Consider the following 25963-nt stretch of genomic DNA (forward strand, 5'->3'; position numbering starts at 1 on the left):
GAGCGCATATTTTTTTTATGCAGCTGCTAGCCTGAGCCGAATCTGGAGCCGAGTTTCGAAAGGGCCCAGAATGATTCTTAAGGAATGTGCTGACAAAACAATTTATAGGCTTTGAGTCTTTATGACCTTGGAACCTTAGCAAGCCGATTCACTTCTGATGTCTGTTAATTTAAGATATTTATAACAACGAAATCCGCCCAGTGGCCCACCATGCTAGAAGGAGTACAGTGCAAGAAATATGCGTTTTGTAAACTAGAAATACTATAAAAATAATGCGAGACTAAACAAGTTGACTAAAAAGGTTTCTGGACAGTTTGTGCAATTCATTTTAATCAATCAGCTGTTATTGGCATGCATTGTGTCTATCCATACAATGAGGTAAACCATTGATGTTTAAATGCCACATGACAAGTGATGTAATTGTCTTTATTCAAACGTATTAACTTCGTGTATTCTATACTAATATCTTAAACTGTCCATCTCTAAATAAGCTGTATGCTATGGCATAGGCAGCCCTATGTAAAAATTAGTCCTATATACGCATGACCAGCGCAATCCTGAAAACATAAGCCATTTAAAGATATGGTGGAAACAATACTATAATGACACTATTCGGTTTGGGGTAAATTTTTCTGTATTTATTTTACCCAAACCAAATAGTGTACACTATTTTCTTAAATATTTTTAATGTATTTACATGTGCTTGTAAATGTGATTGCCCGAATAAATATTATTAAAATATTATTATTACACCTATAATGTCCACCCCCATATCTCCCCATAAAGGCTTATGAGTGCATGCAAACTATAGACACCAATGAGGAGTGACAACAAACAATCTACAAAGTCTCTAAAAAACATTATTGTATTATGTAGTTGAGATATTTATAATAAACCTAAATGAATTGAATTTAATTGAACTATTAATGCGTTTTGTGCAATCACAATCTGAATCTGCCAAACCGCTAATGATAGGAATGTGTATAATGAAAGAACCTGTTACCGTGAAAGTCTTTTACTCATTCTAAATTTGTAAAATGCTGAAAATATTACACACAACTTATCAATTAGTTTTGCTAACTACTAATAGTCTAACGAAATGAAAAGAAAACTTAAATAATGCCTATAGCAGCTACACAAATCTCACAGTATATTTGTTAATGGTTTCATCCAGTGACGTTGTATCTGTTGACATATTATTATTTCAATTTGAAAACTTAGGTGACCGAATGTCCGCGGACAGACCTCCATGGGACACCGGCATTATAAGTGGCTTGGTGAAGCTCGTTCAAGCCTCCTGACAGTCCCCTGACGATGACTAGAGCAAGCTAGTCGAAACGTTGAGACCAATTCAGAAATGACTCCGCGGCAGTACAGTTAATTACGTTCCTATGAATCTAAAGTAGTAGTCCAAGTCTAATTTCTATACCATCTGCCCTGGTAATAGTTAAAAAGCAGGACAGTTCTTTTCAGAACTGAGAAGTCTCCCGAACCCCCGATTATCTACTCCCTGGCAGTAAAATAAAGCAAGACAGTTCTCTAACCCTCTACCTGGCAAGAGATACACACATGGTGTTACCGCAAAACAAATTAATTATACATTGATACCTCACCAAGCAATGCCTCAAATCCTATACTCGTTCATGCCATTACCAACCATTCTCAGGTCAGTTGTTGTTGGTAGGTAAGCTATGGTGTTCTTATCCAGGAGAAATGGGAGAGCAGTGTCGTCACGCCTTTAGTTGCATATCCAATCAGTTGTAAACGTTGCTTGTGTGATGTCAGAGCGCCGCTCGTCGTACAAGGTCTTGTACCTAATTTTTACTGTACCCGGTTAGAAACAACTAACTGAATGTTGGCTGCCACCTAGCGTCTCAAACTCACCAATGTTCTGTCGTTCATTATTTATTTATTATTAATCTGGACGTCATTGTTGTCAAAGAGATGTTGAATGAGAACACTTGGAGTGGTTATGTTGGTATAGTCTCTAGTGAGACTTATACCCAAGTGTAGACATGGTAGTTCAATCAGAGTTAGATCTGCTGGATCGTCACCTGCCTCCGGTCTACCCAAAATCCTGACAAAGCCAAAGAAGGAAAACAAACATTAAACTTTTAACAGGGACAATCACGAAACCTATCAGTTTAAAGAGTTTCGGAATAATTTAGTTTGTTAAATCTCTCTTTGTATTCAATTGGAAACACTGTTATGACTTTTGAAAATCTGCTGTTGAAGTGACTATTCTTACTCCCGCAGAAATGATAATAGTTCAGTTCTCTGTTCCCTTCCAAACTACTTTTTTTAATGCATTGATATATGTCTCTAAGGAGGAAAATAGAGGGACAGTCCGTGGGTAGAAAAGGGTCAGGAGGAGTGGGATGTTTGTAGATCGAGTTGGCCTTAAAGACCCACCTTACTTACCTTCGTACGAGCCTACAACCCATGAATCCAGCTGTATCAGAGACTGTTGCGGCGAATTGTTCGGGCGTTAGATACTCGGCCGCATCACTAAAGTATACTTTCACTGTTGATAATCAATATATATACATGGTGTTATCGCAAACCTTTCTATAACATAATATTGTAATTGTCTCTTTATAAAAGTAAAAGACTGAAAAACACCACTCTTTACATTGCGAGTTGTCCCTCATTATGGCTCTTTAAAAAGAGTGGTGGTTATTTCACTCTTTAAGAGGGGTTTCACTCCAGGACAGAGTGAAAAATCACTTCAAACTTCAATCTAAAAGGAAGACCACTCGAAAATGAGTTGTCCCTCATCATGGCTCTTCAAAGAGTGCCTCTTCACTCTTTTCCTTTTTATAGAGAGTAAGCGAGGTACACTCAAAAATGTTCGCTAGGTAAACTTAATATTGTCTGTGAATAATGTGATTTCTGGGTGTGATCTTTTTGTGAATTGTGAAAGACTAGATATACTCAGGTTTGCCAACAACGGACCCCATGGCTTTAAATATTAAGCTTGAATAATTGTCCCACTCCCCCCCCCCCCCCACACTATTGAACCAATGATCCATTAGTTTGCGAAAAAAGTTTCATCGTGGTGCCTTTAGGCGTGTATATCGGCCTCTCTAAATATTTATGCCTTTTGAATCTGATTGTGGGTATGTTATTTTACAACAGAGGAACACTGGTACCTGTTTCCTTAATGCATTCCTCCAGTATATAATAAAAGGTTGGATTATCTTTAGACGGGTAGAACTTGTGCTCTAGATAGACAACCATGTAATTGGAGAGTAGATGGCCAATGTCTTCACCCGCTGGGCCAACATGTGATGCCTCAAAATCGTAGATCTAAGAATTCAAAAAGAGAGCAGTTAATTCAAACCGTCCTGTCAGTGCTAACCCAAACAAGGTTACCTATGAAAAAATACCACGCCAGTATGTGGTATTATGCACGTCGGAAATGTTTCTGCCAATCATTAGTTGCTGCCTGAGCAGTGTTTATTATAGCCAATCACTGATTACACAATATTGTGTGGTTATTGTGCGAACAAGGAGCTGGTTTGTTTGTTAGTGCGAAAGTTGAACCACTCCCAAGCACTTTTGAAAGCCTTGAGTCTTATCAGTAGTAATTGTTATGCTTAATGTAACCCTTTATGACAATGAATACCTTTGCAGAGTTTCCTTTTATAAAGATGGAGCTGGCATGAAGGTCTCCATGGATCACACATTCTCCTTTCGTTTCCATGGCGTCTCGAAGCCTCGCCCTATTCGCAACGATCACTGGATCATTGCACACTAGATCGTACAGTTCCTTTACTGCAGGTGACTGTCTCTCGATGTTTTCTTCCTTGTGTATGCTTTTAAAAACATAGTAAATGAGAATCCCATGTGCCGCTTTTCTGAGGTCCCTGAAGGTATCAAACATTATATATGACTGAATATTTGCGTAAATATTCGCGTATATTATACTTCTTTTGAGAAGAAAAAAACGCAAACAAAACGGTTAAATAAATGGCATGTTTTCAATTCAGATTATAGGTGATAAAACTACATCTTCTGGAAACCAGCACGCTTTTGAGAAGGGGGTTATCAGGTTTTAATGTCCTTTCTTTTACGTGAGGTCTATAGAAGGTTGCTTGCTTGAGAAACTGTCGTAAGAATGGAAGATAGAGCTGAATTGCATGGCAATAACTGCTTTACTGCGCAGTGGGAATATGTGAGAGTTAGATTTGCAAAGATTGGGTTTGACGAACGAGAACCGGTAATATTCGGTTTGCTTCGGCCTCTGTAAAAACTGTTCAAACTTCAACAGATTCACTATTTTGTGGTATTGCTAGCCTTGCTCAAGGCAGTCGAATTATTCACTCCGAAAAAAGACCGCCGCTGTATAAAAACCCACCCGTATTCACTGTGCGTAAAACCCACCCGTATTCACTGTGCGTAACATCGCACGACACGATGCCCCCGTACACTATCCGCATGCGGAGGCCGTCAGGCCGACAGCCCTGTAGGATCTGTGTTGAAGCCACTGACCTCATTACTATAATAAGCGAAGAGTTCCCACGGTCAGCTCATTACCATAATGCCCGCGAAAGACGAGACATGTTTACCTCACACACCACCACCATGGACGCATGATAGGGTCCAAAGGTCGTGATAAGGGAAGTGCGTGATTGGACGTCAAAATGAATAATTCATTTGCCTCACATCCTGTGTTGTCTGATAGGTCTGACGAACGATATACATATTCATGAGCTGCATACTAGCATATCCTAGAGCCCCCCCCAATTTCGTCCACTATTGGAATTTTTTCAATACAACACATTAAAACGGGAAGATACAGACCCGACAAGGCTGTCGGCCTGACGGCCTCCGCATGCGGTTAGTGGTGTACGAGTGCGATGACTTGTGTGAACAGTATTCGTGCGATGTGACAGTGTGTATACGGGTGGGTCATTCGGTGTGATCGCACACACCATGCACAGGGTATACGGCGGGTGGGTTTACAGCTGCGTCTTTTCGGAGCGAATAATGCGACTGCCTTGAGCAAGGCTATGGTATTGCCTCTTTAATATTTCCATAGTTTACGACCTGTGTCCAATTTCATCGAGTTGCAATTTCAAATAATGTAATGCTAAAAAAATCAGAAATAAACAGGATAGTCACAAATTGAACATGATTGTGGCATGGTATAGGTTTTTTTAATTCTGGTATAAGCAACCCTTTATTGTGCTTAGCTACATTTTGAGCTTAAGCAGCTTTATGAAATTGGGCCCTCATTTGAATACCTACTTGTTCCTCTCCATTATCTTGGTGAGGTAGGTCTCAGTCACATTATTCTTATGTGTACCCCGATGTAGCTTAGCAATGTACCGTGCCACGTCTTGAATAGCGGGTAGACTAGCCTTGTGTCGTTGGAACATGTGTCGTAGGATGTCGTAGTCAAAGAGGTCTTGCATTACATCTGCATCACAATAATGGTGGAATAAAGTTCAGTTCATAACCTGCTTGATATCTTGTATTCCTTCGATCCCCGGTTCGAATCCTTCATTTGACCTAAAATCTCAAAAGATGAACCGGTTTTGGGTTCCTACCTGATGATAGTGTGTAATGGTCTTCAAACCACAGTTAATAAGTCTGACCATGGGATAGCCCTTAGTTCTTTATGGTTAAATTGAAGTCTATGGTTCCTGGGGTGGGTTTCACAAAGGTGGTCCTAACTTAGGACTAGTCCTAGGCAATGCTAAGAGATAGGACTGGTCCTACGTTAGGATGAGTTACTGGTCCTAACTTAGGACTGGTCATATCTCTTAGCATTGCCTAGGACTAGTCCTAAGTTAGGACTACCTTTGTGAAATCCACCCCAGGGTGCTGTAGTAGTATAGCGAACCCACAGCTTCATTTACAGGATGAAAACAAAAATAATTATTCTGTTCATATTTTCACTCTAAATGACCATTATCAGAATACACTTTGACCTTGAAGATGAGAACACCCTTCATAAGATCCCAACCCCAGCACCGTCACCAACAACAAAAAACTTGCCAATACTCACAATAAGATTTATCTTCATCACAGAATATTGGTTCCGGTACAGACCCCGGAGCGAGTTGATTCATTAAAGACAGGCTTGAATACTCAAATTTATTCCTTATTTTAGGTGCCGCTAGTTGTGGAAGACACTGTAAATTGATCATTGGAAAAGAAATGAAACACAAACTGCAGGTTTCTTGTGTTTTAAGAATTTTGTCAGAATCTCCTGCCAGAACGGCTCTGTAAATACACACTAGTATCATTGACTCGAGTTAAAGCGACACGTTTCCTTGGATCGGGCGAGTCTCATTGGTCTATGGAAAACGTTTGAAACCATTTGTTATAAAATGCAAACGGTTAGAAAGATGTTTTAAAAGTAGAACATAATGATCCACACAAAATATGCATCGAAATTGCACGGTGTTCCTTCTACGTCATGAACTAACGCGGCACGCCATATGTATCCCAATGTATATTGCATAGAAAAACAAACCTGTCCAAAGTTTGGCTCAATTCGTCATCAAAGTTGCTAGCAAAGAGTAAAAGAAAAACTACTCTTTGTGCACAGAATTGTGTTTTATCAGATGCTTTCTCTAAAGTGGAATCACTTCAAATGGTGTTGTTCTACAGCTGCTCCACTGTGCTATTTTATTAGCAAGTTATAAGTTGTTATGGTCATTCTTTGGTTAGGTTACTACAGTACCATGTCTGAGTTGCTGTAATGTTGACCAAATAATGTCATATCCACGAATGTTAGTTAACGGTTGTTTAACCTACTTTTTGTCTATTTTTAATAATATTTATGTTTCAACTTTTCTTGATGTAAAAAAATAAACTCAAATCAGCCTCCGGTAGTGAAGCTTTTACTTCTGAAATAAACCAAGCAAGAAACAAAAACGAGAAGAAAAAAACATTCTCCCCTCATCAGTTTTATGAAAATTCCAATGTCCGTTACCTTCATGTATCCCATAGATTGCTTAACGATGACGGATGATCCAGTCTTAGATGTTATTCTAAATAACCAGTTTGACTCCCCGCCACTCAGCTCCTCAGTAGTGCATTCAAGCTGACAAAACTATGAACAAGAATATCAAATAAATCAACAGATACACGAAATACTCTAAGCAGCAAATCAATCAATCAGAAGATATTTATATAGCGCCAAAAAACCACACAATAGCACGCTGTGGTAATTGAATAAGATAAATCAAGCAATCATACTAACCTCATTGCCTAATTCCTTTTGCAAACGTTCCCAGTCAACATTACACTCCACTTTAGTGTCTGTCTGATTGTCTGCCATTTTGAAAATTGTGAAGAATTTTTGTAAATATTTTCACACTGGAACAAAATACAGCATGCACTGACAGCATGAAGTTGCGTTATGATGATGGCGGAAGACGACAGGGCTGGTGAACAGCAGGAAGCTCGCGCGAAATTTTACGACATCTTAGGAGGGTCAAAAACATCGTAAAATTTAGAATGGTGGTCCGAGATTTGCGGGTACATAAAAAAAAATTCTGCAGGCAAAACAGGTGAAGAGTCCTATGAAGATGCATTAAATATTCAAGGAGATTTTGACCAGTATGTTTTCGGCCATCTCAAGTTATGTGACCTAGTGATACATAACTCCTCTTTTTTCTTTTTCGTTTGAGAAATGTACTGGCATACTTAAACGCTACACACAGTAATGGGCCAATTCAAAGTAAAACTGCCCAATAATAGGCAACAAATTGTTTGTTCTTTCAAAATCAATACTTAATGTTTGTCATGTTCCCAATGGTCCAGAGGTGTATTATAGAAAAGGATTCGGTGATAAAACGTTTAAATACGGGAGATACCCTTGTATGGTCACAAAAATGGTAAAAGATGCGAAGAAAATTGTTACACTTCACACATTTTTTAAAAACACAAGTCACTGGACACATTTGGTAATGGTCAAAGACCAAGGGTCGATTTCACGAAGAGTAATTTTAGGACTAGTCCTATAGGAGATATACACATTGCATGGATAGTCCAAGTTATCGAGACTAACTCGAGATAAGACTAGTCCTAACTCTTTGTGAAATCCACCCCTGTATTCTAACATTAAAAACGAAATCACACAATAACAAACCTGTGAAATTTTTAACTCTATTGGTCGTCGAAGTTGCGAGATAATAGTATACAAAAAATATTTAAAAACAAAAAAAAACACTTCTCACACGAATGAGGTGCATATAGACTTGACTCAAGTCCCAATCCCGTGCCATCCCCAGGAAACTACTGTTTTGGTGAGATGCTCTGCATTCCCAAACCTGTTCCGCATGCGGGACAGGGACTTGACGATGTCGCAGTCGCCTGATATGTAAATGTATTCACTTATGAATATGTAACATTGTTACGTGATACGTTTTGACCAATCAAACGCACCCAAAATGAAGACTAGTTCATTTGTCATTTATGGGTTAAGTACTTAGTTGATGATTGAAATACATTTTTTTAATAACCAATTAATTATAAAAAAGAAAGCACTAAATGTTCATTTGAATTTGAGTAATATGTTGTAACATACATTGGGGTCGTTTTTTTTCTTAAAATTTGAATTTTGGGAAGTGCAATAAAACGACTTATGACACAGACACCCCCTTGCCTGCTAATGAGTTTACCCGCCCCATGTGCGTGCCGCGTATAGACGCGTGCCTTACAACGTCTTCTACTGTGATGTCACAGAGTATAATGAATATTTTACCGGCGGACAGCGCTTCCACGCTCCCATTGGTTTTGTACATCTCCCCATTTGGGGAGATTTTCCTATAACAACGTGCAGAGTAAGAAACGACATCGTCAAGTCCCATTCTCGGGACCACATTTTGACGGCGAGCGCGCACTGTACTGTGTATGCTACGTGTTGTTACATAGTAAGTTTGGGTATATGCTTAGGGACCTCTCACACGAGAATGGGACTTGAATCAAGTCTAGGTGCATACTGGTCTAGCAAGCCATCAAATTGTATCACTAGCTAGACCAGCATGCACCTCATTCGACAGTTGCGTTTGCACAATGGTATTTGCGAAAAGGTCTATATGAGCTGAAGGAGAGGGCGCTATCAGTCAAAGAAGTTTTGATACAGCTCACCGTATTGGGGGGGGGGGGGGGTTCATAATTCTCCTGGCACAACGGCTCTTACACACAAACCTTTAGTATCAGTAATTTTGACCCCCTATAAACTTGACTTTTGACTCGGGTTAAAGCGGCACGTTGCCTAGGATCGGGCGAGTTGGTCTATGAAAAGCGTTTGTAACCGTTTTTTTTAATAAAATGCATATGATTAGAAAGATGTTTAGAAGTAGAATATAATGATCCACACAAGTATGCCTCGAAATTGCACGATTTTCCTTACACGTCGTGAATTACTACGGCACGTTTTTTTGCGGAATCAAAATTTTTGATTCCACAAAATGGCCGACCGTGTTTGTTTGCAAAATAAAAGGAAACCGTGCAATTTTGAGCCATTTTTGTGTGAATCATTATATTCTACTTCTTTGTAACCATTATGCATTTCTTTAAAAATTGGTTTCAAATGCTTTTATTACCCCAACTCGCCAAATCCAAAGGCAACGTGTCCCTTTAATATCGGTTTAACTCCAAATCCAGAAAAGGTATAACAACTTTATCAAAATGAGTCATAACTGAATTTATTTTTAGAAACTACAAACAATATAGGCCATTGTTGTCTGTGTTGGGACACTATTGTAAAAATGGCACCGAGTGTTGTGGTGATAACTGGCTGTTCGACCGGGATAGGGCGTGCGACGGCTGTGCATCTAGCAAAGGAATGCAACGGCGATTTCAAAGTAGGGTTTTAAAGCTTATTATGATTAAAGGCAGTGGACACTATTGGTATTTACTCAAAATAATTATTAGCGTAAAACCTTTCTTGATTACGAGTAATGGGGAGAGGTTGATAGTATAACAAATTGTGAGAAACGGCTCTCTCTGAAGTGCCATAGTTTTTGAGAAAGAAGTAATTTTCCACGAACTTGATTTCGAGACCTCAGATTTAGAACTTGAAATCAACCATCTAAACGCACACAACTTTGTGTGAGAAGGGTGTTTTTTACTTTCATTATTATCTCGCAAGTTCGATGACCGATTGAGCTCAAATTTTCATAGGTTTGTTATTTTATGCATATGTTGAGATACACCATCTGTGAAGGCTAGTCTTTGACAATTACCAATAGTGTCCACTGCCTTTAACAAGAAGAAGTAACTTTGCCTCAGTCTTACACTTATCAGTCTAAAGCAGATCTTAAATTAGGAACTGGGCCGATTTCACAAAGCAATACAATTCACCGCATTGAATCATTGTGACATCACACTTAAAGCCATTGGACCCTTTCGGTAAACAGTATTGTCCAAGGCCCACACTTCGTGTATCACAACTTCTATATCAATTAACAAACCTGTGGAAATCTAGGCTCAATCGGACATCGGAGTCGGGAGAAAATAACGGGAAAACTTACTCCTGTTTTCGCGCGTTTCGCCGTGTCATGACATGTGTTTATAACAAATCCGTAATTCTCGTTAACGAGAATTTATATTGTTTTACCGTTTTCTCAAAAAGTAAAGCATTTTATGAACTAATATTTCAAGAGAAGTCTTTCACCATTACCTTCTGTAAACCCTGTAAATTATTTGTAAATCTGTGAACTTTTTTTTTTCTGTACTGAAAGGGTCCATGGCTTTAAAGGCAGTGGACACAATTGGTAATTCTCAAAATACTAGCATAAAACCTTAGTTGGTAACGAGTAATGGGGAGAGGTTGATAGTAAAACATTGTAAGAAACGGCTCCCTTTGAAGGAACGTAGTTTTTGAGAAAGAACTATTATTTTTTTCCACGAATTTGATTTCGAGACTTCAGATTTAGGCTTTGAGGTCTCGATGAATCATCAATCATCTGAAAGCACAAAACTTCGGGTGACAATCGTGTTTTTTCTTTCATATTGATCTCGCAACTTCGACGACCAATTGAGCTCAAATTTTCACGGGTTTGTTATTTCATGCATGTTGAGATACAACAAGTGAGAAGACTGGTCTTTGACAATAGACTGTGCAAGTCTCGCACGTAGCGAAAACGAGAACTTAATTCGAAAAAAATTATATTTTTGTACAAAACCAAATTGTATTGAAATTGTTATTTGTTAAAAAATTCTTAAAGATTATTATTTTTAACGTACTTTTTGTATAATTATTATTTTAATTCGTGTACATAATAATTGTTTTGTTTAAATTAACGTAAAAGTTATACATTTATCGGGACGAGGATCGCTGTTCGACATCGACCAGGGGTGCGTTCCACTCGCGCAAACGTTGCCAACAGTTGCGCACGTTCGCCAACAATTTCAAGTGGAACGAGTTGTTCGCCGCCACCGTTGGCGAACGTTGGCAACTTTAGGCGAACATACTTCGGAGGTGTTGGCGAGTGGTTTTTAAAATGGCGGACAAGCATACAGTATTATTTCTTTGTCACAAACATAATTACATTGAATTTTCGGTGGATGATAATGCAGATTTGGAACAACAAAGTTAATTAGTTGACTATTGCAGCAAAAACAAAGTTAAAAAAAAACTACATATATGGTGCGCGCCATCTTCATTTCAGGGCGCCGCCATGTTGACATCGCGTATACGCACCAATCGTTCAAAAGATAAAAAACGTTTGCGCGAACAGTTGCGATCGAGTCGTTTGCGCGAGTGGAACGCACCCCTGGATGTTTTTTCTAATAAACCCCGTTTGTGAATCACGTCCAATTGGTGCGATCATCACATAGGTTCAGCGATAATGGGAACGTCAATTGGGTAATATTCTTAATTGTTTAGAGTAAACCGGAAACTGGAGGTCAAGTTTTTTTCTTTAGTTTTCTTCGTTAATTTGTTGAATTTATTTTACTTTTCTGTTTTTAATCACTTATTTTTACATTCCCAAGGACATATTCACTTTTTAGAGTCATAACTTATGTTAAACTAAAGTTATCGACAGAACAAAATCTCCCCAACGTAAAACTCCATTAGGTTGGGACCACAATGGTCCCGGAAGTTCAATTTCTCGCGAGACTTGCACAGTCTATTACCAATAGTGTCCAGTGTCTTCAACAATTAAGCAACTGTGGTTCTTTGCAGTTATGATCAATCTTAGCTCTGTAAAATCGGGTTCTGGTCTCTAATTGGGATCTTAGAAGCTCATTGGTTCTCGGTCCCTAAACTGTTTTATATAAATAATAAACTCAATATGATGCGGGTTTACGATGGTACGGGTTTCATCTGGTCAGTGATTTGGCAATTGCAATTAAATTATTATGCGCATTTCACTCTGGGTTTGATAAATATTCAGACACCTCGATAAACCCTTCTTTTTACGAATGCGATACGAATTTTGACGTTACAAATTCACAACGAGTAATTTGCATGCATTGCAATGTGCTGAAGACCTGCGAAACACTCTGCGAAAACAAGCTAATTAACGTCAAAATGCGTATCTATAATTCGCGTTCGCAGGAAGTAACAAACCGGTCTTAAATCAGTAAAAAATCCCTTTTTGTTTGTAGGTTTACGCCACCGTGGTTGATCTTTCTGAAACGGCAGATCTGGAAACAGCCGCCGGGGACTCACTCAATAAAACTCTGTTCATCCGGGAACTCGACGTCACAAAGGAAGCAACTATCTCGTCGGCGGTTGACGGGATTTTACGAGAAAATGGGAGGATTGATATTCTGTGTACGTTTGTTTTCAAACCGACCGGAATGCATTGCTCAAAGCTCACTTGAGATACAGTTATGCTCAATGGCGAGGTGTTAAAAAGATTAATTTTGTAATAGCAAGGTTCTACCATGGAGGTATAAATACCACGAGGTTTCAGAGATCACATGCCCTTTCGAAACCACTGCTTCGGCTATGGGTTCGACTTTAGGTTCCGTGCTCTCGTCTGAAGCCCTCAGCGCGTCTTACGTGAAGCATGCGTAATTTTATTGTCAAAACACGGCCGCGGGGTCAGGCTAGCCCGAGCCGAGTCCAAAGCCGAAGTCGTGGTTTCAAAAAGGGCTAAAGTGCATGCTGAAAATGTCGTCACAAGACAAAACAGCATTGCGTACCGTTTAAACTGACTTGTACCAAAACCAATTCTACTAAATAATATTACCCCTGAGCACCTCCGCCAACCCCTAACCACACATTATTTTATTTTGTTTTACATTTTATGCGCACAAATCGCGCTCACCCAGCTCTGACTAGCTCGAATATCTGACGTCACACTTAGAGGCTTATGAATGACGCCAGAGTTCTGCCTGAACCTACGTCAATCCCCATTCATAATCTAATTTGTACACACAGACATTGCTTATGGGAAGCTTTACGTCACTGCCTGTGTGAATATCCATTGAAATAGTTGTATCCAATGAGACTACTGATTCTATCAATCCAACACATGGAGTTATCCTTACAGGTAAAGACAGAGGCCAGTCTAAGGCGGATCCGAATTGGTTGCTACGGCCACGGCTACGGCCGGATCGCCGCGTCATCATGCATTGAAGTATAGGACGCCCTAAGCAACACCCCTGGCAACGGTCGTAGCCGCAGCCGTAGCCACCAATTCGGACACTGCCATTTCTCTGACGAAAGGTCTAAAAGAGCGCCCTCAAGGGTTCCTGTCCATTTTTTAGAACATGCTTTTAAAACTGTTTAACCGGGTGAAATGAGCATTCCTTACGTCCACCACTTCAAGTGCACTTTGGGTTTACCAGTTTATTTGGCGTCATCTATCTTTTCTATTCTTTTCACCAACAGTCAACAATGCAGGAATCTCGCAGTTTGACGATCATTTCCTACTGCGAGATGTCGATGATGATGATGATGACTTTGCAAAACCTCGAGCCATGATGAACATCAATTTTTGGGGTGCTGTCCGAGTCATGAAAGCAGTACTTCCAACCATGAAGAAACAGAAATCTGGGCGTATTCTCAACATGTCCAGTTTAACAGGAATAATTGGTGCGTGCCTCACTCAGTCCTCAGCTTCACATTGCATGTGACGTCATACGCTCAAAAAGATTCTTTATCGTAATGGGAGACTTTTGGGACGATTGGTGGCAGCAGACCTACCAGGTAAAATCCATGTGCGCACGCTCAGAACTACATAAACAATTGAAATTTACCTGGTAAGTCTGCTGCCACCTAGCGTCCAAAAGTCTCCCATTGGAATTAAACGTCCAAGATAATCCAGCAAGCTTTTTCCAGGTAAAATCCATTGTTCTCGGTGATGTGCACATGCTCAGAACTACGTAAGGGAATGAACAGTTACCTGGTAAGTCTGCTGCCACCTAGCGATCTTTTTTGTTTGATTGAATAATAATATCTTTTTAATTTGAAGGACAATCTTTTCTATCTCTGTACTCCGCATCCAAGTTTGCCCTAGAAGGAATTTCCGAGAGTTCTGCACTAGTTCTTCGAAAAGCCTACAATATCAGGTACTCAACTTCTTCCTTTTTATTGGAGGGGAGGGGAGTAGCTAGTGTTTGTACTATACTTCTTGAAATGATATGATTTGACCAATCAAGTTTAGGATCAAACACGCTTGACGTAAAATTTGACCAAGTTAGATCGCAGTCCGTGAAGTGACTTCAGCAAGAGATCCGAACTACTCCCTCTGAATACTTAAAGGCACTGGACACTTAGTAACGACTCGAAATAAAACTAACTTGAAACAAGCAATGAAGAGCCGTTGACAGTATAAAACTATGAGCGAGAAACGGCTTCTGCCAAAGTAATGTAGCTTTTTAGAAAGAGGTAATTTCACACAAAATAATAAAAGTCTTTTATTATGCATCTGGTAGCACACCCGCGCACAAAGTAATGCAACAAGGGTGGTTTTTTTTTCTTTTTCTAAATTCTCTTGCAAATTCCATGACAAATCAAGCCAACATGTTCACAGGTTTGTTATTTTATGCAATTATATTATGTTGGGATACACCAATTGAGAATATTGGTCTTTTTCAAATACCAAGTGTGCCCAGTGTCTTTAATTCTCAGTGCCTTTAATTCCCAGTGCCTTTAACTCCCAGTGTCTTTAATTCCCAGTGCCTTTAATTCTCAGTGCCTTTAATTCTCAGTGCCTTTAATTCCCAGTGTCTTTAATTCCCAGTGCCTTTAATTCCCAGTGTCTTTAATTCCCAGTGTCTTTAATTCCCAGTGCCTTTAATTCCCAGTGTCTTTAATTCCCAGTGCCTTTAATTCCCAGTGCCTTTAATTCTCAGTGCCTTTAATTCCCAGTGCCTTTAATTCTTAGTGCCTTTAATTCCCAGTGCCTTTAATTCTCAGTGCCTTTAATTCCCAGTGCCTTTAATTCTCAGTGCCTTTAATTCCCAGTGCCTTTAATTCCCAGTGCCTTTAATTCTCAGTGCCTTTAATTCCCAGTGCCTTTAATTCCCAGTGTCTTTAATTCCCAGTGTCTTTAATTCTCAGTGCCTTTAATTCCCAGTGTCTTTAATTCCCAGTGCCTTTAATTCCCAGTGTCTTTAATTCCCAGTGTCTTTAATTCTCAGTGCCTTTAATTCTTAGTGTCTTTAATTCCCAGTGCCTTTAATTCCCAGTGCCTTTAATTCCCAGTGTCTTTAATTCCCAGTGTCTTTAATTCCCAGTGTCGTTAATTCCCAGTGCCTTTAATTCCCAGTGCCTTTAATTCCCAGTGCCTTTAATTCCCAGTGCCTTTAATTCCCAGTGCCTTTAATTCCCAGTGCCTTTAATTCCCAGTGTCTTTATATTAATTATTATGGTCCCAGGGGTCGTTTGTGGGTCAGAATCAAGACTTGCCAACTCTTATGGACTTTTTCACAACGTATCTTGCACTCTACAATGTCTATGTTTGGTGATGATTGAAGGGTGTGTCATACTCCAAAATAGGAGCTTCTGTTTTGCCACAGAGTCCAGCATCTTCCTGAAGTAAACTGATCGAAACATAAAGTCATTTTAATTGGAGATGGTTAAAACCATCTCCAACACTACTCAAAAAGAGGTATTCACATGGTGTTACCGCAAACCTCTCTTAGTTACATAAATGATTGTTGTTGTTGTTGTTGTTGTTGTTGTTGTTGTTGTTGTTGTTGTCGTTGTCGTTGTCGTTGTCGTTGTCGTTGTCGTTGTCGTTGTCGTTGTCGTTGTCGTTGTCGTTGTCGTTGTCGTTGTTGTTGTTGTTGTTGTTGTTGTTGTTGTTGTTGTTGTTGTTGTTGTTGTTGTTGTTGTTGTTGTTGTTGTTGTTGTTGTTGTTGTTGTTGTTGTTGTTGTTGTTGTTGTTGTTGTTGTTGTTGTTGTTGTTGTTGTTGTTGTTGTTGTTGTTGTTGTTGTTGTTGTTGTTGTTGTTGTTGTTGTTGTTGTTGTTGTTGTTGTTGTTGTTGTTGTTGTTGTTGTTGTTGTTGTTGTTGTTGTTGTTGTTGTTGTTGTTGTTGTTGTTGTTGTTGTTGTTGTTGTTGTTGTTGTTGTTGTTGTTGTTGTTGTTGTTGTTGTTGTTGTTGTTGTTGTTGTTGTTGTTGTTGTTGTTGTTGTTGTTGTTGTTGTTGTTGTTGTTGTTGTTGTTGTTGTTGTTGTTGTTGTTGTTGTTGTTTTTGTTGTTGTTGTTGTTGTTGTTTTTGTTGTTTTTGTTTTTGGGGGTTTTTTTTTGGTTTTTTTTGTTGTTTTTTTTATCCCGGGGGATAATGGTTTATTGTCGACATTTCAGACAATCATACACTAAATCCTAACTTGATTTATCAATACAGAGTTAGCTTGTTGGAACCGGGTTGCGTTAAAACTGCCCCACTTAACGTGACGAGTTCACCCTTGTCTGTTTCTGGAGCTTGGGATGACGTCACGCGGGAGTTGTTCCAAGGCTTCATCACAACCATGGAGAATTCCATTCAGCAGGAGCCAGAGGAGATTGCCCGCTTGGTTGAAGAGATCATCCGGAGCGATAATCCACATCTTCGCTACCAAAGTAATGATGTTGCTAAATATTATGTGGGGTTGAAAGTGGTTGACAGCACGGGGGATTCCAGTCTCGAAGCATTCAGTGGAATGTTTAAATGACTTCATTATTATTTCTTTTCTTTTTTTTTTTTTTTGGGGGGGGGGGTATTTTTTGTACGACACAAAACCTAATAGGCCTTTTTGAGATCTGGTGGACACAGTATACTAAGACTTGGTTTGGGTAAAATAAATGTCTTCGCGCACCCCCACAGCAAACAGTGAACTTCTATAGTGTCCACCTAATCTCAAAAAGACTAACGACCATTGATGAAGCCTACATTAAACTTTACACCGTTTGAAAATAATGATGATAGAAAACTTCCCTTAAATATAGCTTGTTGAGGTGCTGTAGTTTTTTGAGAAATGAGTTAAACAATGTCACGAATGTTAGTGTCTCAGGAAAACAAGGAACATTATTAATTTAGCACGTAGGGCCTACAATATCATTACTGATTAATGTGACACTCCTGCCAACATCACTCCGTAAATGTTCAAAGACTTAACGACTAATTAAACTAAAACTTCTGACGTCATTTTAATTGCATGAACATCTTCATTCCCAGTGGAGATGGAGATTCATGTCATAGCCGAAACAGTTGATGTACAAAAGGTCTCAAAACCCATCAATCCGGTTGAGGTTTCTGGGTGCTATATATTCTAAGTTGTGTTCATCGGGAAAGCAAATAATGAAACAGTATATCGGGGATAGTTTTGTGCTTTGATTGTTTTTGTTTGATTCGGGTTTGTTCCACTCTTGTAAAGTTACAAACATGGAATATTATCACTGCTATCATACAAACTAAAAACGTAACTACAAACGTGAACATTCCTAGATCTCATTCTTCATCAGGTGATAGAAGTTTTGTTTCATGCACTAAGTTTGAATGATCTCACATATCAACCCCACAAATAATAACACTAGACAACTTTAAGGTAATGGATACTATTGGTAATTGCTCAAAATAATTGTTAGCATAAAAACTTACTTAATAGCGATCAATGGAGAGATGGTGATAGAATAAAACATTGTGAGAAACAGCTCCCACTGAAGTAACGTCGTTTTCGATAAAAGGTTATTTCTCACTAAAATATTTGAATTTGATTTCGAGACCTCGGAATTTGATTTCGATGTCTCTAATTCAAGCATCGGAAATCACACAACTTCATGTGACGAGTTTTTCATCCATTATCTCGCAACTTCGACTAAAATCGATTTGACTGGTATATGACAATTATCGAAGGTGTCCAGTTTTTTTAAGACTAATTTGAAACTAAGATAATTATGACAATTTTCAGAAACAAATTTCGATAAATAGTTATAATAAAGAAGCCAAGTGTTTATCACTGACACCTTAAGATGAGGCAATTAATAAATCAACCAACAAAAAAAACTTGTATCTTTTTCATAAATGCTTTTCTTCATTTATTTTGTTCCCATTTGTCTGACACTGTTAATTATGGCACGTGCATCACACTTAATCATTGGAGCAAGTTTAATTTAAATATTTTGCAGTAAATATATCGGTAATGTATGAAACAAAAAATGGGTTTTCGCTCGTTTATCTTGACTCTTGTGACAAGTTAAAGGCACTATTGGTAATTACACAAAATAATTGTTAACATAAAAACTTACATGGTAACAAGCAATGGAGAGCTTTTGATATAAGTCTACAACATTGTAAGAAACGGCTCCCTCTGAAGTAACATAGTTTTTGCGAAATAGGCAATTTCTTTATCAAATAATATTAAAAGACTTCATGTCTGAGGTCTGTTTAAGGCATATGAAAGCACACAAATTATTTTCTTGCAAGCCGATGACCAATTGAGTCCAAAATGTTCACAGGTTTGTCTTTTTATGTATAAATATGTCTGGTTACATGAGAATACTGATCTTTGACAATTGCCAAAAGTGTCAAATAGCTTTAAGCTTTCACCAGTTTGTTTCGAAGTGAACAAGTTATGTAACACGAAGTGTGGCCCATTGTCTTTGCCCATGACTCGTGTCTCAAAGTAATGCCTTTTGACAATCATATGGCACAGCTGTATGCCCTATGCACTTGCCATCGAATGTTTAAGGTTGCTCATAATAATGGCTTAACGGTCTTAGTAGAGAATATCACATTCAACTTACAAAATTTATCTAATCATTCGTAGGCTGCCTTATGGGAGACTTTGGAACGCTAGGTGGCAGCAGACTATACCAGGTAAATTTTAAGTTGATTACGCAGTTTTGAACATACGCACATTTCTGATAACAATGAAGTTACCTAGTAAGTCTGCTGCCACCTAGCGTTCCAAAAGTTCCCAAGAAGGAACTTATTTAAAAGTCTGGCGTTCTTTAAGACCAGTGTCTCCCGTTGGGTCCACCATTTTGGCAGCAACTTTCTCTGTCTGCAGGGCGCTTGTCTGGTAACGTAGGTGCGGGTTCTCAGTGAGTATGACCCTCTCTACCAACTCGGCAATTTCCTCTGGCTGTTGCGCAATCATTATTTCAGGGTAAAATTCCTTGTTCCAGAAATCGATGAAGATTTTTTGGGACACGTTGTCCCAGCTGCTGCAGACGTATTCGGGCTTGAACCCTGACTCTTGCGTGATGGTGGTATGGGGATGGGTGTAGACTGGTCCGGGCTCTATTAATATGATTCTGTAAAGAACACACGATTCAACATTATGAACTATCGGTATAAACAGGAAAACATTTATGGTAATAAAATACTTTAAAATGAAATAATATTCCTGTCTGAAAATGTCAGCTACAATCAATGTGAAGTTAGAGCTTTGTACACACAGGCCTGTGACTATGCGACTCGATAGGGCATAATGTGAAAGTAAAAGCGCCAAATGTAAAAGCGTCAAAAGTAAAATCCCAAAAAGTTCCCGTAGGTTCGACTAAATAATGTGCGAGATTTGCAGCAACTTGTAGTTGGATTGCACATGACATCATTGACCACCATCTTTGATGAGACGTGCACGACTGATGAAAGGCTATCATTGGCTGGAGTTGTGCGCAGCGCGTATACACGCGGGCACTTTTCAATCGTTTTGCATCAAAGATGGTGGACGATGACGTCATGCAATCCATATTGGTTGCGTCATTTTGGATATCGGTTTCCGTGTGTTCTACCTCGTAACTGGTGTGCGTTTGAGGCGACATGCATGCAGACTATAGGCGAGTACCATCAAGCCAAAATGCCAGACCTTGGGCCGACTTTGCAGCTAATATTTGTTGCAGTGGCAAGAGTCAATGGTGATGATAGTCGATGAATTAAGGGCTATTGTAGTCTGAAATTTGTTGTACAGCAACACATAATGATGACTTTGTTTTACCTGATATTGTATGCTTTGCGAAGCACTGGTGCGACACTCTCTGAGAAACCTTCAAGGGCAAACTTTGATGCCGAGTACATACCAAGAAAGGGGCTTCCTGTGGAAGTAAGGAGTCAAGTTTGTTTCCTAGTTTTATTTAATTTGTTCATTTTAATGTGAGAGGTGAGATGGACGAAGAAGATACTGAAGATCACTAGCTCCATGTCTGCCTCTATTATGCACCAGACATACAATAGGCCTACTGTTGAAAAGGGAATGTATAGTTGAAGCTTTGCATAGTGTAAAGGGTCGATAAGAATAAACTAGTAAACTTGCAGGTACAACCATTGTGATAAACGTGTTTTTATGGACTAGTTGGCTCTAGAGACGAGCAGAGTATCTGTTTGAAACGTCGAAACCAAAGCGGCTCTTTTTAGAGACTACACTCCCTCAAAAGAGAAGTACGGCGTGTGAACGACCTCCATGGCTGTACCTGCAATTCTACTAAATGTTGAAAAACATAAAATTAATGGGAAGTCAACTCTAGTGGACGGGTGATGTTCAAAACTGCGTTTTATATCCGTCATGCTCCAAATGTTTTTATGAATCATTCAGTGCAGGCTGCAGATGTCATAATGGTTTATAATGCTAGTCATAACGCGGCGTAGGGTGTCGTGGCCGGGCGGATAAAATAAGAGCACCGAACTCAAGCTCTGGTAATGATATGATCAGCAGAGTGTGGGTTCGAGTCCCAGTCATGGCAATTGGGTCCTTGGGCAAGACACTTTCAAAATTGCTTCTCTCCCTCAAGGGGTAAATCAGTACCGGTGAGGGAAGGGATATGTTTAGGGGTGGGGGGTATTTGGCTAGGTAGCACACGTTACACAGGCTTTATACGCCCCATCCCAGGGTGCTGATGAGATGGTTTTTAAAGGAATGAATTATTAAAATGATACAGTGACCGGTGGTTGTAATTGTCGGACGCCCTTCGAAAAGCGCTTTGAAAAAACTGGTTGTTATAACATTTCATTATTCAATGAACGTTTAATAATGAGGTGGCTCCTATATTAAACACATCATAAATACCTGCCACGCCGGCAACGCTAGAATTATTTATGATTCGTCCTGCCCTCTGTTTCTTCATGATAGGTAAGACGGCTTGAAGGACCTGCATCGGGCCCCAGAAGTTTGTATCCATCAGATCTTTGTCTACCGCCAAGGATTCTGGCGGGATTTCTTGGAACAAAGAGGCGTCGAATCGACTAACTCCAGCATTGTTAACTATAGACAGACAATGCAAAGGGAGGAACATAAAAAAAAATACTTTGCCGATGGGGCGTTTACAATCCGGTATGGTGTTGCTTCGGGACACCAGGTGTCTGCTTCGGGACACCAGGTGTCGCAACACCAAGACCCGAAGTTCTGGTCCCGATCCGGACATTGGGCTGGACTTCCTGTCCTTAAGGCGCACTGTAGGCGTTGAGTGAGGTGCATGCTGGTCTAGCTAGCGTCGCGAACAAGTTCCTAGCTAAACCAGCATGCACCTCATTCAACAGTTAGCGCTTGGGCAATGGGTATAATTTTGCAAAAAGGTCTTTTTTTTATAGGTCTTTTTAGCAAATTGGATAGCACATTAAAATTTGTATGAGCATAACTGTTACCAAAAATGTTATGCTAATTGGTTTATGTTGCCGCCTAATTTTACACTGACACGGCTCAAACCCTACGGTAGCTGTATATTATTCTGTACTTACAAACTACGTCTATTCGCCCATTTTCTCGCATAATCTCGTCCACTACAGACGTGATGGTTTCCTTTTTGGTAACGTCAAGTTCCCGGATGAACAACCTTTTATTCAGAGTGTCCCCGGCGGCTGTTTCCAGATTATCCCTTTTAGACAGATTTCTCATTGTAGCGTACACCTGAGATAATTAATATTTTATTGTATTATACAAAGGGCGTTTGTCGTCATTTATAAGGCTGGACTACTCTTTGACCCTGCTTTAATCAATAAAATATCATATTTCAGCAAGTGAAAATGGGGCACTTTTGGCAAAAATTTTGAATTTGCCGTTTTTGAAACGAGCCCTTTTTCGGCCTTTTTTAGTATTACGTGACATACTTTCTTATGAGAAAACGTGCGGGTACAAAACCAAAAACGTTAATTTATTTTGTGAGATTAAGTAGGTTTCACAAAATCTACAGATAGGCCCCTGCATGCATCGGATACGGACACGTCAACGTTTCGTGTATTTTTCGTGACGCATGCTAAACATCGTCCTCACGTTTTACCTAAACACGTTGACGTTATAGTTGTAGGCCTACGTTAAAAACGGATGCCGTTTACCGATGTTTGATCCATATCTGTATCCGACGCTTGCAAACTCTATATAATTATCACATTAAAGCTAAAAATAAAACAACATAATTTGAAAATTTCCAACACCACTTCAAATTTCAAATTGCGGTAGGCCTACCCGGGGGTAGGCCTACCCCTATGAGGGGCGTGTTCCCCCCCTCACCCCCGTTAACCTGTAGTGAAAAATTGTCCTCTGTATGTTAAGAATGCTTTCTGCTTCGCCTTTTGACTGACCAAAAACACACATTTCAAAACCACAAGTGGTACTCACCTTAAACTCTCGGCTTGACGCCTTAGCAAGATGCACAGCAGTGGAGAACCCCATTCCAGTCGAGCAACCGGTTATTAGTGTTACAATTGCAACCATTTTTGTTATTTATTTTGCACTATACAATTCCTTCACAACAACACTATCGCACTGTGCAGTAGTACCTACGCTTGCAAAGAATTCAATAACTTGCGATAGATATGCTGCTGTTTCGCTTTGAGCATCAGTTTAGATCAAAGTAACAAAAAATAATCCAGGTCATGTCCGGTTCAGATTTAGAACCGAAAATATTTTTGTTACAAAGAAGTTTAACCAAAATTATTTTAAATTATTTTGTTATCAAAATCTATTGTTCAAAATCACTGTTTGATCATCTTATCAGCAGAGGGTCAGGCTGCTGTTTCGTGTTGAGCATCAGTTTAGATCAAAGTAACAAAAAATAATCCAGGTCATGTCTGGTTCATATTTAGAACCGAAAATATTTTTGTTACAAAGAAGTTTAACCAAAATTATTTTAATATATTTTGTTATCAAAATCTATTGTTCAAAATCACTGTTTGATCATCTTATCAGCAGAGGGTCACTTATAAATACTTGGGGTTAAAGCCATGGCCAATTTAACAAGATGTGGGAGAAGAGTCAAAGGGTAAAACACGATTCGTATCTATAAACAGTTTAATTCGCTTCCGTGTAATTCTTTATCATTGTCATTATTTTAGAGAAGCATGAGTTTAATTCTTTGTACTAATCCTGGTACCACTAACGATGGCTATCAAGGAGGTAGAACCAAAGATTATAGAGCGCCGCAAGGCGCAAGATGAGGAACTGAAGCTTTATCTATTGTTGGAACGTGAAATACGCATGGGCGCCATTTCAGCAAGTAAATGTTTTGTTTCCCATTGATAGGAATGGTCATTGTCTGCACTGATCTGCACTGATCTACTGTTGTATCAAAAGAGTTACTTGCCGAAATGGCATCCAGTGGGATTTCACATTTCAGCCCGAGTTCCGCATCTTGCGCCTTGCGGCGCTCTATAATCTTTGGGTAGAACCTGCCAAGTTCGTTGTTCCTATACGCTTTGCGTAGACAAGATGATCCATTTCCCACAGATTCAGTGAGTGATACTTTCTGTAGGTATGGGTAGGCCTATTTTGTTTTGAAACTTGCAGCTTGCAGCATAGCTACGGGATCTGTAATAGTCATGACAATAAAGTTAGTTTGATATAATTGGACATTCACAGAGGGTTTGTCTTGTAGAGCGAATACGAATTCAATGTTGCTATAATTGGATAGGTTTGAGGGCGCTGTTCTGCGGCGACGATAGGAGTCGACTTGGACAACCACAATCTCGTAGTTTTAATGTCAGCCAGTAACTGTTTCGCATATTCTTTCTTGGTGTTTTTTATTAAGTATTTCTTTTTGGATATGCCCTTATGAATTCAGTTTTAAGTAACATAGAGTAAATATTGTTCACTTTTACATAATTTTGAGTAATTATTATGTTATTCTATATATATATATATATATATTTTCTGTGACTGTTATGAGTATGTTTGACCATGGAGGTAGGATTAGACAAAGCAAATTTCCATTTAATGGTCAATAAACATTGAATTAAATTAAACTGAATTTAGTTGAACTTTGAATTGAATTGAAATGAATGTCTATTTTGTACATCGATATTGGATTTGGACATTCCGGAGAATGCCAGTCATCTCGCCCCCTTGCAAAGTCGCCCCCTGCAAAGTCGCCCCCAGCAAGCTCGCCCCCTCCGGGTACAAACTCGCCCCCTCACAATGTCGCCCCTACAAAGTCGCCCCCGACACAGTCGCCCCCCCCCCCGACACAGTCGCCCCCGACACAGTCGCCCCCCGACACAGTCGCCCCCCGACACAGTCGCCCCCCGACACAGTCGCCCCTAACAAAGTCGCCCCCTAACACAGTCGCCCCCTAGCCCTACGCATTTTTGCCTATTGTTTCAATGATTTTTTAAAGGGAATTTATTGTTCTAAAGGGAATTATTGTTTTTAACTTGATTAAAGACTTTATACATTTTTGCTTAGGATTACTTTTGACGAAAGTTATTCCGTTGTTGAAAAGTGTTTGTTTTTTTGCGGATCCTTTGGGTTCAATTCGGAAATTTAGTACATGTAGGTCGATTCGTGCATTGTTTTGCTATTGTTTCCATGACATCCAAGGGAAAAGACAGGGGATCCTAGGCCTAACTTATTGAAAAACGTCAAATTTCCAAGAAAAATTCTCACGTTGTAACGAAGTATTTTATTGAAAAGTATAGTTCTAGAAATATTTATACTTACTTAAATATAAAAAAATATTTTTAAAAAATATTTACTTATGTATATCTTACAGAAATATCATCAAATAATTAAACTTAAAAACATGTCATTAGAAAAACTAATTGTTTCTTTAAAAAAAATTCATCATGATCATCCATCATGACCATCTTAATACCATGTAACCCAATAACCTAAATAAACGTACTGTCCATTAAAAAAAAAATGATGTCCAAGAAAATAATTAAACGTAATGTCCATAAATAATTTAACTTAAACAAAATGTAATGAACAAATCAAGGATAAAAAAAACACTGACTAAATAAATCAAAATAAAATGAATGTCCAATAAAATAAATTAACGAAACGGTCCGAAACGGCGATACAGCATACATCTGCCTATACTTCAACACCCTTGACAGACACACTGATCTAGCTTGTTGTAGCTAGCCGGCCGGCCGTTTCCGATGTCGCCGTTTTGGACACGGCCAAAAATGCGTAGGGGGCGACTGTGTTGGGGGCGACTTTGTTAGGGGGCGGGCGACTTTGTCGGGGGGGGGGGGCGACTGTGTCGGGGGGGCGACTTTGTAGGGGGCGACATTGTGAGGGTTGAGTTTGTACACGGAGGGGGCGAGCTTACTAGGGGCGACTTTGCAGGGGGCGACTTTGCAGGGGGCGACTTTGCGGGGGGCGACTTTGCGGGGGGGG

The 25963-nt window shown here is 39.4% G+C and overlaps 3 protein-coding genes across 4 annotated transcripts; 1 reads left to right on the top strand and 2 right to left on the bottom strand.

Annotated features, from left to right (window-relative positions):
• Window positions 1-346: 346 nt before the first annotated feature.
• On the bottom strand, window positions 347-8235 carry LOC139952816 (5-deoxyribose kinase-like). 2 transcript variants are annotated; one of them, XM_071952054.1, is made up of 9 exons: window positions 8111-8235; window positions 7220-7290; window positions 6950-7069; window positions 6017-6143; window positions 5254-5425; window positions 3629-3869; window positions 3153-3309; window positions 2422-2524; window positions 347-2077 (listed from the first exon to the last, which is right to left on the bottom strand). In XM_071952054.1, exons 3-9 carry the CDS (start codon window positions 6962-6964, stop codon window positions 1906-1908), a joined length of 987 nt encoding a protein of 328 aa, XP_071808155.1. In that variant the 5' UTR covers window positions 6965-7069; window positions 7220-7290; window positions 8111-8235; the 3' UTR covers window positions 347-1905. The 2 variants fall into 2 exon arrangements, with proteins under 2 accessions (XP_071808155.1, XP_071808154.1); XM_071952053.1 differs by lacking the exon at window positions 8111-8235 and having other exon boundaries at window positions 7220-7357.
• A 582-nt stretch (window positions 8236-8817) lies between these two features.
• Window positions 8818-17140, top strand: LOC139952819 (retinol dehydrogenase 8-like). Its single transcript, XM_071952058.1, has 6 exons — window positions 8818-8894; window positions 9682-9830; window positions 12583-12751; window positions 13817-14020; window positions 14400-14496; window positions 16780-17140. The coding sequence occupies exons 2-6, from the start codon at window positions 9735-9737 to the stop codon at window positions 17084-17086; spliced, it is 873 nt and encodes a 290-aa protein (XP_071808159.1). The 5' UTR covers window positions 8818-8894; window positions 9682-9734; the 3' UTR covers window positions 17087-17140.
• Window positions 17141-19342: 2202 nt separating this feature from the next.
• LOC139953347 (retinol dehydrogenase 8-like) lies at window positions 19343-23101 on the bottom strand. Its single transcript, XM_071952855.1, has 5 exons — window positions 22964-23101; window positions 22087-22255; window positions 21419-21613; window positions 20354-20450; window positions 19343-19670 (listed from the first exon to the last, which is right to left on the bottom strand). The coding sequence occupies exons 1-5, from the start codon at window positions 23057-23059 to the stop codon at window positions 19343-19345; spliced, it is 885 nt and encodes a 294-aa protein (XP_071808956.1). The 5' UTR covers window positions 23060-23101.
• Between the last annotated feature and the right edge of the window lie 2862 nt (window positions 23102-25963).

The sequence above is a fragment of the Asterias amurensis genome, chromosome 21, assembly GCF_032118995.1.
Source record: "Asterias amurensis chromosome 21, ASM3211899v1".
Taxonomy (NCBI): Eukaryota; Metazoa; Echinodermata; class Asteroidea; order Forcipulatida; family Asteriidae; genus Asterias; species Asterias amurensis.

What these genes read in the sequence shown, in the direction of transcription:
- LOC139952819 (XM_071952058.1), top strand. Translation starts at nt 9,735, where the DNA reads ATGGCACCGAGTGTTGTGGTGATAACTGGCTGTTCGACCGGGATAGGG. An exon ending in AATGCAACGGCGATTTCAAA is followed by an intron (nt 9,831 to 12,582) that starts GTAGGGTTTTAA and finishes TTTTGTTTGTAG; the next exon opens with GTTTACGCCACCGTGGTTGA. An exon ending in CAGTTTAACAGGAATAATTG is followed by an intron (nt 14,021 to 14,399) that starts GTGCGTGCCTCA and finishes TTTAATTTGAAG; the next exon opens with GACAATCTTTTCTATCTCTG.
- LOC139952816 (XM_071952053.1), bottom strand. Translation starts at nt 7,297, where the DNA reads ATGGCAGACAATCAGACAGACACTAAAGTGGAGTGTAATGTTGACTGG. An exon ending in TGATGAAGATAAATCTTATT is followed by an intron (nt 5,426 to 6,016) that starts GTGAGTATTGGC and finishes ATTGTGATGCAG; the next exon opens with ATGTAATGCAAGACCTCTTT. An exon ending in GGTTGTAGGCTCGTACGAAG is followed by an intron (nt 2,078 to 2,421) that starts GTAAGTAAGGTG and finishes TGGCTTTGTCAG; the next exon opens with GATTTTGGGTAGACCGGAGG.
- LOC139953347 (XM_071952855.1), bottom strand. Translation starts at nt 23,059, where the DNA reads ATGGTTGCAATTGTAACACTAATAACCGGTTGCTCGACTGGAATGGGG. An exon ending in TGGGCGAATAGACGTAGTTT is followed by an intron (nt 21,614 to 22,086) that starts GTAAGTACAGAA and finishes GTCTGTCTATAG; the next exon opens with TTAACAATGCTGGAGTTAGT. An exon ending in CGCAAAGCATACAATATCAG is followed by an intron (nt 19,671 to 20,353) that starts GTAAAACAAAGT and finishes TGTTCTTTACAG; the next exon opens with AATCATATTAATAGAGCCCG.